The following is an 18229-nucleotide window of genomic DNA, read 5'->3' as shown; positions in this document are numbered from 1 at the left end:
CGCCGTGTTGTGGAGACACTGTTTCGTTGTGAAAGCGAAGCTACTTTGTTTGGCCTTCCAAAAGAGGAAACAACTAGAAATCAGTGGTTAAGTTGTATTTAACACACTGTTTCCAGAACAGTTCAACCAAAATATTCAAATGTATGTGCAGCACATTTTATGGAGGATTGTTTCCTAATCCTGGGAAAAAAACAACAAAACCGGCCGTTCCAACTCAAACTCACAAACTACAATAACGATAACATATGTAAAGGATTTGCCACTGATGATTCAAACGGGAGTTTTGAGTAGCAGTTCTCAATTCCAGTCCTCGAGCCCCCCTGCTCTGCACATTTTGTATGTTTCTCTTGTGGCTTCAGACGTTTGTTATATTCGAACGTAAGTGCCCTGCGAAGTGGACATCACAGGATATTGTGCCATGATTCCAGTTCCATTCAAAGTGCATTGATGTGTGCGAGACGTGAATTCAAATAGTATTTATTTACAGAGGTATATGATGTCACACTTCTCTGTGTGTGAAGGGCATTGCGCAAAATCTGTGAATGAATGTTCAGAAGTGAGGTACACTTCAACAGATTTCTCCTGTTCAGGGAGTAGGGAGCAATGAACACTGTGTAGGAACCATGTCAATGGGAACTCAGTTCATGCACACTTCTAACGAGCTGATTATCTGAATCAGGTTTGTTAAGAAAGAGAGACATGCAAAATATGCAGAGCTGGGGGGATGCAACGCAATGCATAAAAACACAGTATGAGTCATTATAATCCGTAATTATGTCCCCACTGGATCCAACAAATGGCTTGTTTGTAATGGGTTTTTATTGTTTTTTGTCTTTTGTCACAGTATGGCAAGGGGCATAACATTTCCATAACACACTTTTGGCATTCGGCCAATCACAATGCACTGGATAGCTGGCCAATCAGAGCACACTTCGCTTTTATGATCGATGAGCTTTGTAAAAAAGAACATGTTTTAGAAAGATGGGGCATAGAGGAGAAACAATAATGTACAGTATGTGGAAAATAATGTGTTTTTGAACCTCATTCCACATAAACATTTCATTACACCAAATACACAAAATAATGTTCTTTTTAGCAACCTCACACGACCCCTTTAAATGGTTAAATGCAGGTTAAATAAAATGGTTAAATAATTAAGGTTAAATGCATTCATGTCCTGCATTAAAGAGTCTGTAAAAATACATCTAAATGCCACTTCAGATGCAGATTCTATGCCATATCTGCATTGCAAACACAAATTTTGTTAATACTGATTTCATTTGATTGGTGACAGCCCTATAGTGTGTTACTACAGTATTTGAATTTAAAAATTTGACACAAAAGATAATTCATGCATTTAATTAGGTTAGAGAAAAAATAGGGTTTATAAAGGTAAAAATCTATTTAAACATATTGGAAAAGTTAATTTCTGTTACTCCTGCAAAATAACCACTGCACAGAATATGAAGAACGTCAAAAGCTTTGCAGGTCAGCTGTCCACAGCAGTCCTAAACCGCTCAAAGTACCAGCACAATATCACGCTCAGCAAAATATTGTCTAATTATCGTTACTGACAAGATTCCAGAAAATATTCAGATATCATTTTTTTTGTCATTTTCACACATAACTACTATAAACTGTTTATTTTTTTAAGAAAAATAACTGTACCTTAAAACATAAAATCATAAAAGTAACATTATATTTTTTAGATACTTTCTCCCTGCTTCCTGCGCACATATCTTCCATCACAAACTCAGCTGTCCTACGCCACAACAGTCCCAAGGAGCCCACGAGAGTCTTCAAAAGGAATGCCAAACCACTGGAATCATCATCACATACCCCATTCAAACATATTAGATTTTTTTTTTTCTCAAATACTACATCTGTAATTTCACAGTTGCACAACATTTAAAATGTTCCATTGAGTTCATTCTGCATGGCATAACATGTGCTCTTCAAGTTCCAGTGGGGGGGCAGGATTACGATGAGCCATGCCTTGCATCGACAGCTGTTAAAATGCCAAAAGAAACGTCAGGAAATTTCGGTTTGTCTCCAAATACTAGGTAGCATTTCCCGTTGGGCCAAACTCCATTCCCAATGCCGAATCCTGCAGTACTAGTTACGCCAGCCTGATCCTATTCCTGTAGATCAGATTTACAATGCCAAGATACTAGTTAGGGCCACTAAGCCCTAGAGGGCTTATCAGTTTAAGAGGGGCTTATCAACAGTGTGTAGTTGGTGGTTTAGGCTAATGTGATTTCAATTAGGAGGGGATGTTCCTATTGCCTATAATGATTTAAGGGGGAAAAAAATAAAGAAATATTTCTATCCTTTAAAACCAGGGTTTTGCCAAATTGGGGTTCAAGAGGAGTACTGCAGGGGGTTGGTTAGTAAGTTGATGAAAATCTAATAATTAAATCATAAAAAATTTAAATATAAAATAATAATAATAATAATAATACACCAATACATCAATAATACAACAAATCAAAATAAAATATAAAAAAATACAATAATTAAATATTTTTATTTTATTGAATATATTTTATTTTACTTTAAGCACTCACTTGAGATGGGAAATAAATATCCAACATTGACCAAAATTTAAAAATATAAATTAATAATAATATATATAATAATAATAATAACAAAAATCTAAAAAGATATGTATGTAGGTATTGGGGTAAATATTACTGATCATCATTGTTATATGGGTGCATATATACATATACATACAACACCACGCATATAAGAAAAGGCTGTATTGTAGTTGTTCTGCTATAATAATCAACCCAAACCCAAAAAAAACTGGGATGTGAAAGGTTAATTAAATGTTCAACTCTAATACTACAAGTCAGAATAAGATGGTCCACAGCACTGCTTATGGAGAAGGACAGACCCACAATAGACCCATGTGGTAGTCTTTGAATCACTGTCTGTCTTCTCTGAAACTCCTCAACACACACATTCCATAAGCTGAAAGTGAATTAGCATTACCAGCACGTCTTAAGGTTCACACCAACAAACCCGAGCACAAACTGGGAAACACCTCAATTCGAGCAGTTCAAAAAAGTCAGAAGTGGGAGGCGCTGCTTTATACAGATACATTTTTCTGCATGCTTGGCTTTGAAAGGTGAAACAGAGCAATTAAAATTGCACTTTTTGATATGAGTAATACACACACACACACACACACTTGTTACTACATGTAACTACGAACTTACGCTTTCTAAAGTAAAAGCAAGGACGCTTGGATACTGTATTTGATTTGGACAATTACTTCGTTGTTGACGGTATTACCGGTGTTAAGCCGCAACACTGGTTTACATCACAAGACCCTACCGCAGCCCCCCCCCCCCCACGTCATGTTGATTTATTTTATAGTAATAAAAATAATTGAATTCAGTTAGCGAAACAAAACACTGCAATTTAAGATTAAAATTTAGTTTTGAAACAAAATGCAAATGCGCCTGTTTGGCAATATTTTGTTTTTGAAAGGGCTGTTGACTTTTGCCGCTTATCTAAGGTGATTTTGTATGTTTTTTTTTTTTTTTTTTTTTAAACATTGTGTTCTTATTTATCTGGTTCCACAGTGTTTGTTTGCTGATTTTTACTGTATTTAAACTTTGTTTAATTTATTTTTATTTTACATCAAGGTGTATGCCGTGCAAGCTTTCTTATTTGTTTTGCTAATAAAAGTTCTGTTTCTTATTTATTTATTTATTTTTTCAATATACATTTAAACTGTGCAAGTTATTTATTTTATATAAGGCCTATAGAATGGTGAACTTCTATTCGGTTTGTTACCCAAAGTTCTATGGTTAGGCTAACAGAAGTGAATTAGTACTGTTTTGTTGTTGTTGTCCACTCAAGCGATTGACCCCAAACTGCTGCTAATTTGAACGTGAACGTAAAATGCGCATGGGCAATTATAAGCTATTTAACCAAAGCGAAGTAAAGCGAGGAAAAGAGGGAAAACCCCAACGAACCCAACCCTCCACCCCCGTTGTCACATGTCGATTAACCGGGGAAAATCTCCTCACTGTCACAACCCTAATGTCTATTAATGTTTTTCTGTTCCAATCTTAATGTGAACAAGATAGATTTTCCATTGTCTGGTCCTTCATTGCTGGTTTAAGGTTTCAAGACTGGACCTCATTCACTCGATAAGAGTCTTTGGGGAGAGTCAGTTTCCGGCCTTTCCAACACTGAGAGCTTCATCACATGACTGCCTCAAGAATAACTATAATATACAACCACAGGATATAGATCAATTACTTGATTTTCTTTTTTTTTTTTTTTTTTTTTTGAGAATCCTCATTTGTACCCTTGATTTTAATTTGCATTGTCCTACTGTTTTTAATTGAACTCTTTGATCATAACAAAAAATACTGTATTGTTTATTTCTGTGAAATAATATTTTGGTAATATCACTTACCCGAGACTAAATGGTTTGTCATTCTTTTTTATTAATTTAACTTCTGGTACCATTCTGTATTTTTTTCTTAAATATGCTTTACTGATCATCAACTCAAAAACCATAATGACAAAGAACCATGATAATATTGTGATCCTGCCTGAAAAACTTATATCGCCCAATTGTAGTTTAAGGTTGAGTCTATTTTGCCAGGTTGCATGCACATGTTGCATTCTGTTCAAAATGCTTTATAAAGGGGTCATGAACTGAGAAATCAAAATTCCCTTTATTTTTTGACATGCAAGAAGTCTTTGTACTATAAAAACATCCTGTAAGTTTCAGAACTCAAAACCTCCTCGTAAGTCTAAAAACAGCTTATATTGAAGCCAGTCTGCCAAACCGGTTGTGGAATGTGACACTTTATGACGTAATAGTGTGGCTAAACTCTGCCTCCGCAGATGATGATCAACTCCTGCTTCTTCTACATCACTGCCTGTTTAGCCCCGCCCACCGATTTGGCCCACACAATACTTAAACAACACATCTTTATATGGGACTTCTTTCAAAAGTACTAAAAGAATCAGAACTCAGAATCACTAAGTGGAACAACACCACAATTGTTAACTTCCTGACAACTTCCATCTCTAATACTTGTTTGCATGTTCCTTGTCCTTTAACAAAAAATGGTTACTGGTGATAATGGTAATGTTTTCAAAAACTTTGTAAAGTTTTGCATTTTCAGGCCCCAAAAATGCTGTTGTTGTGTAAGTGAACAGCTAAAATGCATGAAAAGTTTTTCAGTTTTAGTTAAAAACGTGTTGTGTAAATGCTCCCTTAAATCAGCATTCACAGATTTGCGCTGCGCCACGTCTTCACACACGGACAAGTGTGACATCATATACGTCTGTAAATAAATACAATTTAAATGCATGTCTCACACACTTCAATGCACTTTGAATGGAACATATACGTTCGCTTCGAACTGGAATCATGGCGGAATATCCTGTGATGTCCACTTCGCAGGGCATTTACATTCGAATAGAACAAAAGTCTGTACAGTAAATTAATCACCGTTCTAATCTAATGCACTGCTTTACTGTAACGCACACACATAGGCTATAGACAGTAGCAAGTACATCACGCGCTGATTTCGTGCACACAGAATCATTCAGTGCGGAAATGTATTGTCAACATTGTTCTGTGATTTCTCAATATAATAGCTTAGAAACTGAAAAGTTCAAGCATATATTTCTTAACTAAATCCCACAGCTTCACTACTAGTAGATAGATGCTGCCTGGTAGAATTAATTCACACACGCAATCGCTCACACTAATGCATTCATATGAATGTAATCTTTACTGTTCTACTTTATCTGGATCTGATTTAGAACGAGCAGAAATCTTTGAGAACTTTCATCACATAAAAGTCGACTTTAAAAAAAATCAGAATTAGTTAACCCTGTAGTGTGTGTGTGTGTGTGTGTGTGTGTGTGTGTGTATAAAATCTCCAATAATCCATGTCATTTACTTCGAAAATTCACTTTCTACAGTGAATAAGTGGAATTCTGCACCACACATGAATCTCATGCTTTAACTGGAGTGTGCCAGCGGCAAACCTATCCACAGCCATTTGACAGCACTACAGTTTCCACAGTAAAAGTCTATATTAGGAGCATGTGTCTCCACACAGTGCGCATGTCTCATATTTTCCATAAACAGCCTGGAGCTCTTGGTTATATGAGTGTCAACAACCACAGAGAGACCACACAAGAAAAAAAAAAATTAAACGTAAGCCTGAGGTCAGGAACCACAAAGTTCATCTTCATTAATAGATAAAGCTAAACAATTTTTGATAAGGATCACTAGTATCCATTTAGACTCCCTTTAAATTTGAGGTTAGATCATTTTGTTGCGAATGCCACTCTGTCCTCTTCACGTGAACTGACTTTTTAGACAACAGGAAACAGCTTTATGAAAAGTTGAATAACTTTCTGCAGAGAAGACACACACAACAGCATGCAAACAGCAAATTTTCACATTTTCTGTAAGTCTCTAGTTCAGCCCTCTGGGACTGAAGCCCAGCTGCAGGCCTTGTGTTTCCAGTGACTTCCAGAGCAAGCACGCGCACACACACACGCACACACACACACACACACAACATAAAACAAATCAAACAAACAACACAACACCACACACTCCACCCACCACACAATAAAATAAACCTCTCCTGCTTAATCCTAATTAAATTTAGTCATTAGTCATCTGAGAACGCCTGCACTGAACCCATCTAGACAAATGCAGCATTATTTCAACCTACAAAATACCATTTTGAACCTGAAGCATATGGTTTTATTCCAGTCATGCAGCTAAATAAACAATATTATACAAGATACAAGAGGTAAATAATGTGACGCTCCGTCCTGGGGCCCGTTCTTCATACGTCCCTAACTCAGTTAGCTGGATTTGACTGTTGATGATTTGACATGATCTTGGATTATTTGGTTCTTCGAAGCTCATCCAGGAGTAGCTGTCATAGCAACAGGTCCGTAAGCTTAAACCTGCTCGGGAGCACCGCTACTTTATTACAAGAGTATCAAACTGATCCAAGAACAATAATTTAAAATAATAATCATTTAAAAATTCATGTAAAGATAACATTATAATGTTGTGTAGTGTTTAATACTATAGACACAGCCAGTTTTACTTATTGAAAAATTTATATGTCATAAAATAATTACTTCATAATTGTATTCGAGTCTTACACATATGCTATACAGATAATGTAGAGTCGTGCATTAATTTGAGTGATGACAGCTATTATGGGAGTGGCTTGATGGAGTGAAAGAGATGCAGATGACATGATCTTGACCCATAAGAAACTTTAAAGAGGTCATATGATGTGATTTCAATTTTTCCTTACTCTTTGGAGTGTTACAAGCTCTTGGTGCATAAAGAAGATCTGTAAAGTTGCAAAGACTAAACCTGTGGAACGTGAACCTAGGAGAGGAGATAATTCTGACTTTGCTACAACAATCTGGCGCTTCTGAATCAGCTACTGTAAGTATGTTTTGTTATTAGTTTAAGTATTTGCTATTGACTGTTCAAATGAGTTTTGCGCGTTGTGTGTGTGTTTGTGTGTGTGCGAGAGAGAGAGAGAGAGAGAGAGAGAGAGAGAGAGAGAGAGAGAGAGAGAGAGAGAGAGAGAGAGAGAGAGAGAGAGAGAGGAGAGAGGAGAGAGAAGAGAGAAAGACCAGAGGATCACACAGGGAGTCAGCTGTCTTAACCGTCTGTGGCTTGTGTACTGCAAACACATAGGAGTTTCATCACTGTCTCTGTTCCCCTTTCCGGCTTGAACTGATGGTAAAACTAAGGACATTATTAACGGTCTTTACATTTATTTTGAAAGATGAAGCTCACGATTATGCAAAGGGGCGTTACATTTCCGACGAGTGCTTGCGGTGTTCGGCCCATCACAATGCACTGGGTCAGTTGGCCAATCAGAGCAGACTGCGCTTGTCAGAAGGAGGGACTTTGTAGAAAACGACGCGTTTGAGAGAGGCGGGGCATAGAGAACCTACAATAATGTACAATATTTGAAAAAGAATGTGTTTTTTGGACATTAAAGAATGTCAACATATTCTTTTACTCCAAATACAGAAAATAATGATTTTTAAAAAAATCATGTTTATAATGGGTTTTAATGTTTATGTCTCGTGCTCCGGCCGGACAGGGCATCACAATATGTTAAGGGACGTAACATTTCGGTCACACGCTTGAGGTATTCAGCCAAAACGCAATGGATAGCTGGCCAATCAAACAAAACACAACTCACCATACAGACCATCTATCTAAAAAAAAATCGACGCGTTTCAGAAGGCGGGGCATAGAGGAGAAACAATAATGTAAATAATGTACAGTATGTGGAAAATATCATATGACCCCTTTAATTAATGCTGTAACATAACATAACAAATTTGTTCAAATATAAAATTAAATTAATTGTTAATTACTACAAATAAAAAAAAAAAAGCCTGTACAAATAAATATTAGAAATCGTGAATGTAAATAATTGGGAATCATGTAAAAATTAAAATAAATACAGGGCACATTTCATTTCTCTATTATAACATTTATGTAGTTTTGTTCACTTGGCTGTTTCCTTATTAAAGTCCAGAAATTAGTAAAGTTTTTCGTCAGGTGTCTTTTTTAATTATATGATGTCATTACGTCGCTGTCTTGCCACCAGCCAGTCGCTGCATTGCTGATCATGGTTTCGAGTATTGATACATAGCCCCTTTTAAACAAACCCATGAAGGCGCAATTATCTCAGATAACTCAATCCAGCCATACTAATCATCAACAACAGGTGTGTTCGAAGAACCGAATTAGCCAGATCCTGATTAGCGTGATGATATCATCTTGGATGTGACATTTCATCTCGGATGTAATAAGCGACATAGGAAGAACGGGCCCCAGAACTACACTGTAAAAAATAAATAAATAACAGAAAATGTACTGGTAATTTTCTGCCAGGAAATTATCCATTTATTTTACAGACATTTCCACTAACTATAAAACACAATGCAATGAAGTGCAAACTTAAAAAATAAAAAAATAATAATAATAATAATTAGTACAGAAAATTCCTTCATATTAATACAGTGCATTGTGCTTTTTTATGTTTTTTTTTCTTCATGTTAATCAAATATAAAATAAAAAACAACAAACACAAAACACAAAACTTTTTAATTTACCATCCAACTTCAAATCACATTTCACACCTCACACTACATTTTCACATTTTTCATCATCGTAACACCCTAGAGTCAGGTTTAATTTATTAGCATTAGTTAATGTTTTTAACAAATTAACAAAATTATTTAAAAAATTCACCATTTTTGAGAATGTATTAATCTAGGTTCATGTTATTTTATGAATATACTATTGTTCAGGTAATTCAAGTCTGTTCATAATACATTAACAAATATTTTTTATACAACTTAAAATGTATGAAATTAATTGAAACTTATTGTAAACTCTTTTGCTTTAATTTTGCACTTAATTAAAGCTCATTTTTAATAACACTAGCACTTGTTTTATCAGACAAAATAGTTTAGTTTTCTATACTTATAAAATGTCTTTTATACTTAATATCAGGATGCCCAAACTTGCTTGTAACATTTAAAACTATTGATTTCCTTTTTCCTTTTTATTTTTGACAAAATAGTATAGAATTTAAATATTGGCCATGTTGCAATAACACTTCTATAGTTAACTTTTTGGTTGGACACGTTTTAGATTTTCAGAGTCATTAAATCACATTCTTGGTTGAAAATGTTAAAAGAAAAGTACAAAAACAAATTAAACCAATGCAAAAACAATTCAATTTATATTACAAAGATCCATTATTACGGGGTTCCTGCAAGTTGATAACAAATGCATGATATTTCCATGACATTTACAGTATGACAGCTATGCATAGCACAGTAACCTGTAGCCAAGGACTTTTCTGAGATTTCATCAAACTGATTAGTTAAAAAAAAAAAAAAAAAATTAAAAAGAAGAAGTCGTACCACAGAGGATGCTAGTAGGCTAACATTGGCATCTTGAGAGAGATTCCAACCCAAACATCACCGTGCCACCACTCGATAACACAACATAAATCAAACATTTCCACCTTCATGCACACACGCCGTGATGAATTCGCAACAGATGGGACAACAACATTACACCAGCAGCTCGAGTATGCATGTATGAATCAGAGTAACTGTCCGCATTCGTAAAGTTGCGATGATCAACAGATGAAAGATTGTATCCGCTATGATCGCAACGCCATTCGAATGTTCGAGTTTCGGCTGTTAAAACGCGCGCGGCGAACACAGTGAATGGATTTCTAAAAGCCTTACCACGAGCGCTCTTCTTCACAGACCCACAGCACGCATGTGCCTTGAGCTTCATCTTGGAGAACCTCACTCTGAAGAGCCTGCAGACGTAATGAAGCGTGTCTAGGCCGCTCACTACGCATGTGTTGGGAGTTGCACGCAAATCGGCGATGAAGGGGGAGAGCAAAAAGGATGAGAATGGGGAAAATCGAAGTCGTGCCATATCATTTCACAGTTAATGAGCTGTTGTCTGCAGTTGAAAGCAACGTCCTGCCATAGGCCGTGACTTATTGCATTATTCTTATTGAATATTAATAATATTGCCTAACATGTATTAGAATAAATATATCAAATAAATACACATGCAACACGCATATTGACGTTTTATGAGTAGCCTACTTTATAATATGACGTTGGTACGCCGCATTTAAAACATGTAATATAATTATTTCCATGAAATAGGCGAAGTTAGTCTAAATGTCATTTGTGGTCAATTGCGCCAGCTTCTGGTCAGTTAAAGTATGAGGTAGCAAAATTACATTTAAAATGCAGCCTAATAGCCTGTGCAAAATAGTAATGCAATTTTCAAAATGGAAATGTATTTCTGTATTTAAATGTGCATTTTCCATTATCCATATGTGCAATGTTTGGTGCAAAAGGCAAATGAAAATTAAATTATATAATTTACATTTGCCATTTCCAACAGCTTTGATATGTAAATTACATACTAATTGTAACGGTTTATAATTTGCGCAACTAAATTGAAAATGTATTACCCAAATTGATTAGATATATGTAACATGGCCAAGTAGAAATGGTAACAGTTGATCATTTAAATGTCATTTTCCTAAATGCATTTAGACTCACGGTTAGGACATTAGGATTGCATTTTCACGTCGTGTATTTCAAAATGCATTCTGAGCCAAATATATAGCAAAAAGGTAGCAAAATGGTAATCCAAAAAAAAAAAAAAAAAAAAAAAAATCCCACACACTGCTTTTTACTTACTAAAAAAAGTATTTATTAATCAGATGACATAAGACATCTAATAGATTGTGTGCAACAGGTTTTTCCACAAACATGTTGATCATTCAGAGGGCTTAGAAATTTACATAACAAATATGATAGAGTAGGCTTTATAGGGTTAAATGAAGCTTAAACTAATTTCATCACAAAGGTAGCAAAATGGTGATTTAAATGTCTTTTTAAAAAACAAATAACACACACAACTCAAAAATAACAATTAAAACAAAAAAAACAATTACAAAGAAACAACAAATACCACACTAGTAAATTTCATGAATAATTGGAAAGAAACCGCAAGTAATACACTGAATTAATGTTACGTTTTGAGACTTTTATTTTGAAAACGGTGTCCATCTTTTAACTTTTGGTTGCGTTTACTGTAGTAGCAAGTACAGATCACTTGTACGTTAAATTTGTCGAAACATGGCTTTCCAGTGTCAGAGGGACTGTTATATGCAAGAGGTATTTGGCTTTTTCAGACTGTATGATATTTCACTGCACGTGTATCGCCAGACCAATGTATGTCGAACATTATCTGAACGCGTGAACATCTCTGCAGTGTTTTCAATGACAGCACATGTACAACAGTGACAGCTGCAGAGAATTTACTTCGGTGCATACAGTTCATGGGGAATAATTACACATGCTGATATTAATATTAATATAGTTTAAGATACTTTAGAATGCATTTGTCACTGTCAAGTTCAAGTCAAATACATATAAATAATAATAATAACAATAATAATAAAAGTCCATGTTGTTTGTCAACTTTCCTTTTACAGTTCGACACATGTGTCGTGTCTTGCGTGCCTGCAGAATTAACCCTAGAGAATAATGGAAAGAAAGAAAAGCTGAAGGGCTTTAATCTGAAACTGAAAGACACGATTCTGTTTCCGGAGGGCGGAGGACAGGTGAGTTTCCCCTCTCTAATGTCATGCCATGCAGGTAAATAGATACAGTATGTGAACAACCCCTGAATATATGTTTCCTTGCATGAGCCTGATTTCTTCTTGTTTTTCATTTCCAGCCTGATGATCATGGGACGGTTGGAGGTGTCCCTGTCCTGCGTGTGTTGAGACAGGGTCCAGAGGCGGTGCATTTCATCAGCTCTGCTCTGGAGGAGGGTCAGGAGGTGCACATCAAACTGGACTGGGAGCGGCGCTTTGACCACATGCAGCAGCATTCGGGTGAGGAAGGATTGAGTGTGTTTCGGTGAACTATTTCTTTAACCTTGTAACAGCTGATAAATGAAATAATAATAGGGAAAAAATTAAATTAGACAAAATGTTGCAATTTGTTTGACTACTTACGTAATGCATGTAAATACCAGTTGTTGCTATTTCCTAATAATTTGGCTTCATAAGATGATGACTAATGCTTAGTTTTATGATCAAAGCTCTGTGGTTTTTATTGCAAAACATATAATGCAATGCAATACAGTGATGACTGTGAGAGGAACAAAATGATGTATGATATGGATAATCAAGTAAACCTAAGTTGATTCAGTCCATTCAGTCATTACTAACAATATCAAAAAAAAAAAAGAAAAAGAAAACGCACACACTGCCTTTTACTTACAAAAAAAAAGTATTTATCAGTCAGATGACATAAGGCATCTACTAGATTGTGTGCAACAGGTTTTTCCACAATCTTGATCATGTTGATGCTTAGAAATTTACATATCAAATATGATAGAGTAGGCTTTATAGGGTTAAATGAAGCTTAAACTAATTTTATCACATGCTTATTGTCATTTTTAGGTCAACACTTGATCACAGCTTTGGCTGATACAATGTTTGGATACAAAACTACCTCTTGGTAAGAGCCTTGGCAGGATCTATTAAATGATTTGGGAAATAAGTTTGATTTCTAAATGTGAAGCCTTCCGGCTGGCTATGCAATGATCCAGGGATTTAGGACGTCAGCGTAGCAGCATAGAGCTGGACACAGCCACAGTGAAGCCTGGAGAGATGGAGGCTTTGGAGGTGGCTGTGAATGAGAAGATTCGTGCACACATTCCAGTAGCTGTCAATCTCCTGTCCATTGATGATCCTGCTGTGGAGAAGGCATGTGTGCACCTTCAGAAATCATCTTTTAGTCTTTTTAGGAATCACGTTTTCACAACATTTACACATTTAAAGTTGTACAACCCAAACAACAGAACAAGAGAGTTATATTTAATCAGTAATTCATTGTGCGCAATAATAATTAAAAGATTAACGACACAACATGAATTAAATTGAAAATAAAACAAAACAAAAATAAATAATCAAAATAAATTCTATTCAAAGTGGAAAAACTATAATATACACAACGTTTGGGGTTGCTAATATTTTTTATGTTTTTAAAAGAAAATCTTTTATGTTCGTCAAGGGTGCATTTATTTGATCAAAAATGTAGTACACACAGTAACATTGTAAAATATTTTTACAATTTAAAATAACTCTTTTCTGTTTGAATGTATTTTAAAATATAATTTATTTCTATGATGCAAAGCTGAATTTTCAGCATCACTACTAAAGTCTTCAGTGTCACATGATCCTTCAGAAATCTTTCTAATATGCTGATTTAATGTTCAAGAAACCTTTATCATTATTATTAGTGATGAAAATGGTTGTCCTGTTTAATGTTTTGTGGAAACCATGATACATTTTTATTTCAGTGTTCTTTGATGTATAGAAAGTTCAAAAGAACATTTATTTAAAATAGAAGTTTTTATAACATTATAAATGTTTTTACTGTAACCTTTGAATGAATAAATGCATTGCTGATAAAAATATATAAAATAATTCAATAGAAATAAAACTAAACTGAGCTAACTACAACAAAACTGAAATTAAAAGCAAATTTAAAAATGCATCTTATATTGAGATAAGAAGGGAAAACATTCTTTGTTTCCAGTTGCCTTTATTTTTATTTTATTTTATTTTTTTATGTTTTTATATCTTCTTTCCTTAATTGTGGACAACAAATTTAATTTTTAAAATTTTATTATCTTCTTCCTAAGTTTTAGAATTTAATAAGATCTTTTGGTGTGACGTTTAATGAAATATATCTTTAATGATTTTAACATAATACTGTCTTCAAATTCACTTCTACTTTGCCCACACCAACTAATCCAATTTTTGCTCTTCTCATGAACAGGTGAGAAGCCGTGGTCTTCCTGATGACCACGCCGGTCCCATCAGGATCGTTGACATTGAGGGTGTAGATGCTAACATGTGCTGTGGGACTCATGTGTCCAACCTCAGTCACCTTCAGGTCAGCCCCCTCTCCCTGTCTTAACTTAACCTCTGGGTTTTAGTGTATTATTCAGAGCTATTCTACTCTTTAATCTCTCAACAAAAATGTCTCTTTAGGTTATCAAAATTTTGGGGACTGAAAAAGGGAAGAAGAATAAAACCAACCTGATCTTCATAGCTGGCAACAGAGTGCTGAAATATGCTGAAAAGAGTTACAGCATTGAAAAATCACTGACCGGCCTTCTCAAGTGAGTTAGAGTCAAGTGACCTGTCTGCTTTTCTTCTAGCATGAGCTAATGTTTGTCGTTGTGGTTTATTAGGACAGGGGCAGATGAGCATGTTGATGCCGTGGACAAGCTACAGAAGACGGTCAAACGTCTTCAGAAGGTAACCTACTGTGTCAGTAAACAAGGTTTAATCTTTCACTTTTGCGATTATTAATCATTCCCCTTTATGTTCCTCTGACAGAGTAATCTAATTATCCTGAGGGAAATGGCTGTTCTGATAGCGCAGAACTTCAAAAACAAACCAGACAGAGGAAACTTCTTCAGCTTACACAAGTGTGTTTGACTCCTCCTGTTGAAGCCTTTAGTAAATTAAAGGCTTATTAGTGAATTCAAAAGTTCAACCCAAGTTGCCTAAAAATAAGCCTCATTGTTTTCACAGTAAAGATGGTGATAATGAGTTCATGAACATTATTGCGAATGAAATTGGATTTCAGGTGAAGCACATCTTTTTTTTAATTGAACAGAATGTATTTGCATTGCTATTCCCAGATTCTGGAGATTGGAGCGTAGTTTACACTCTCATTGCTGTGTTTGTGCAGGACACAGTGATCTTTCTGACCGTGGGCGAGGAGAAGGGTGCGGGACTGTTCCTGCTCGCAGGGCCTGAGAATATCGTCACTGAAGTGGGACCTCGGTGAGACCCATGCTAGTTTATCCCCAATTTTTAATCCTGTGAAGCCTGACATTAAATAATACTAAGCAAAATCAAAATTGTTCAAATGGAATAGTTTATTGAAACTTTACACAAAGTCTAGAAAACGTTGATTTTAATGTGTTTTTTATTGTATCATTTTTGATACATCAGGCTTTTATGGCTCATAGTATGATATAGTAAGAATATGGAGCTCATACTCGAGGAAGAAAAAACATCTCCATTTTATTCAGAGGCCCAAACTAAGCAAAATATGCAATTTTGTGCAGTTGCTGAGATTTACAGTAATCACTTTAATGCAAATCAATGAGATCTTTATAACAGTAAAGTAGACTACTTGCTAAAATGCCTGTAAATAGCATTGTCAAACTGTCTGTACCAATTTGTGTCTTATTAAGATGATTTTTTAATTCTTAGTTTTATGATCAAAGCTGTAGTTTTTAGTTGTGGGGTCAAAATATATAATTTAATGTAATGATGACTGAGAGATAAGCATTCCTCAAAAGCCTCATGTACAGTATCTTAATATGATACTCACATTTTAACATGATTTTTCAAAAAAATGATGTATGGATAATCAAGTAAACCTAAGTTGCTTCAGTCCAGTAAGCGTTCATCTTCAAATATTACTAACAATATAAAAGTTATTCTTGTGTTTACTTTTAAATCAGTAAAGATTTTATAGCAAAAAGACACATGAACCACTAAAAGGGCTTTTTCTTACTAAAAACCCATAAACTGTCAATCAAGATGACAGAAGGCATATAGTAGATTGTGTACAACAGGTTTTTGATGTTTTTTCATGTTTTGGTCATTTTGATCATTTACGGGCCTTAGGAATTTGCATATCATATATGATACAGTAGGCTTTATAGGGTTAATTGTGTTTTTTTTATTATTCAAGTGGCAGCTTAATCTGACCAAGAACTGCCCACTTAGACAAGCAAATACTGTCTGTCTGCATGTAAAGTGACTTTCACCTCTCAGATAGTTGATTCCACAATAATACACTGACTTGAAAAAGAAAGAGTTCAAATGACAGAGACCGTGAACGCTTGTACATAAAATACAGCTTATTTCACAGACATAACACATCCATCTAGTTTACGTGCTACTACTTTTACTTTTTCTGCTAATATTCCTTTGCTTTGGCATTGTTGACTTTATGCACCACTGCATGTCAAGACAATGATGTTATATTAAATATGATTGAATTTTTTCACACATTTTTTTCCAAGGTTGCATGCACTGTGGATTTATGTTGTGCAGTGATTCTTCCAGTAGGTGCCACTCTTCTGAAACACATTGTCTTGTGTTGGTGTCATTGTGTGCAGGGTGTCAGAGCTGCTGCAGGGTAAAGGAGCAGGAAAGGCTGGACATTACCAGGGTAAAGCCAATAGTTTGGTAAAGAGAGCAGAAGCTGAGGCTTTACTGAAGGAGCACAGCTGCAAACTCACCGCAGGAGAGGAATAAAAAGGACGGCAGACATACACTGATATTCAGCTGCTGTCATGATCATCCAGACTCTGTTTACACCAAACACATGCATCATGTTGCGACACATCAAAACTAGATTTTTTTGTTGCAGTCAATGAAACAGTCTACGTCGCAACACATCATGATGCACCTTCAGTTGATAGAGGCTCCATTTCTGTTTTTGATCCAATTCATAACTATTTTTCCTGGTCTTCAAAAAAAAAATAATAATAATAACAATAACATTTTTTTTTCTTTTTTTTCATTTTGTTGTTTTATTAGTTATACTGTGTATTAAACTTCTGACTTGTTGCATCAAAGCCAGCTTGTGATGTTTTGGACGTTCACATTTAATTAATTTTACTAGTAATAATTTGAAGAGTACCAATGTGTAATTTGAAGAGTACCAACTCAGGGTTATATGAATGAGTTGTTTGATGATTGTCTTAGTTTGATCCAAATTAAATGACTCCATGGCCTGTGAAGTTGAAATTGTTTTAATATTTTATTTTTTGCTTTGTTCATTTGAAGTAATCCTTCAGAAATCACCATAATGCACATAATTCATTGGAAAAAACAAAAATACTCAATTAAATGCATAAGAATAAGAAACTAGCAGCAGTTCTAGTAAGACATCTTATATATAAACATATATGTATGTATGTAATATGCTGCCTTGAATCATTGGGCTGTGTGTTGTCTTTTTATGTCTTTTTTTGTCAAAGTAGAACAGTTCACCTGAAATTGAAGGTTATGTCATCATTTGCTCAACCTCATGTAATTCCAAAATCATGACTTAATTTATTTTGTTGAACAAAATAGATATATATAAAAAGAGATATTTTGCAGAACATTCAAGCCACTCGTTTCCATACAGTTAAATTTGGCAGGTTTTTGGCTCTCTCCATGTCATGTGCTATAATCCAAGTCTTTGGATGTGTATGTGTGTTGAACAGAACCAAATTTAATGATGAAAATGTTTATTTGTGGGTGAACTGTTCCATTTCAAATCACAGAACAGGCCTGGAAAATCAGTGCGTACATACTGTACATTTAGAGCAGTAGTTTTGTTTTATTGGGCCAGTGATCACCAGACATAAAGCTGATGGAAGACTGTATTGTATGATTTACTCATGCCCTACTGTACCACAGAGCTTGTGCTAATAAACAATCTTCCAGTTGATATTGTTTTTGAGGCTATGGATTTATAGTGCAATTCAGATAAGCTCCACACTTGACTCACACCT

At 35.1% G+C, this 18229-nt stretch overlaps 2 protein-coding genes across 3 annotated transcripts in view; one reads left to right on the top strand and one right to left on the bottom strand.

Moving 5' to 3' along the window:
- Window positions 1-10825, bottom strand: part of sgms1b (sphingomyelin synthase 1b) — a 28958-nt gene extending 18133 nt beyond the window's left edge. Inside the window, exon 1 of the mRNA XM_042767064.1 lies at window positions 10324-10825. The gene's annotated coding sequence lies outside the window, so the exon portion shown is untranslated. The remainder of the gene's footprint in view (window positions 1-10323) is intronic.
- LOC109087244 (alanyl-tRNA editing protein Aarsd1) lies at window positions 10059-18165 on the top strand. Of its 2 annotated transcripts, XM_042767062.1 has the most exons (12): window positions 11629-11787; window positions 12108-12236; window positions 12353-12512; window positions 13086-13143; window positions 13235-13391; window positions 14470-14586; window positions 14685-14815; window positions 14888-14954; window positions 15036-15127; window positions 15234-15288; window positions 15394-15488; window positions 16841-18165. In XM_042767062.1, the coding sequence occupies exons 1-12, from the start codon at window positions 11749-11751 to the stop codon at window positions 16977-16979; spliced, it is 1239 nt and encodes a 412-aa protein (XP_042622996.1). In that variant the 5' UTR covers window positions 11629-11748; the 3' UTR covers window positions 16980-18165. The 2 variants fall into 2 exon arrangements, with proteins under 2 accessions (XP_042622997.1, XP_042622996.1); XM_042767063.1 differs by lacking the exons at window positions 11629-11787; window positions 15036-15127; window positions 15234-15288 and adding an exon at window positions 10059-10168 and having other exon boundaries at window positions 14888-14966.
- The last annotated feature ends 64 nt before the right edge of the window (window positions 18166-18229 follow it).

The sequence above is a fragment of the Cyprinus carpio genome, chromosome A12, assembly GCF_018340385.1.
Source record: "Cyprinus carpio isolate SPL01 chromosome A12, ASM1834038v1, whole genome shotgun sequence".
NCBI classification, from domain to species: Eukaryota; Metazoa; Chordata; class Actinopteri; order Cypriniformes; family Cyprinidae; genus Cyprinus; species Cyprinus carpio.
Note: the sequence above shows the minus strand (reverse complement) of the source record. Positions and strands in the feature narration are given on the sequence as shown.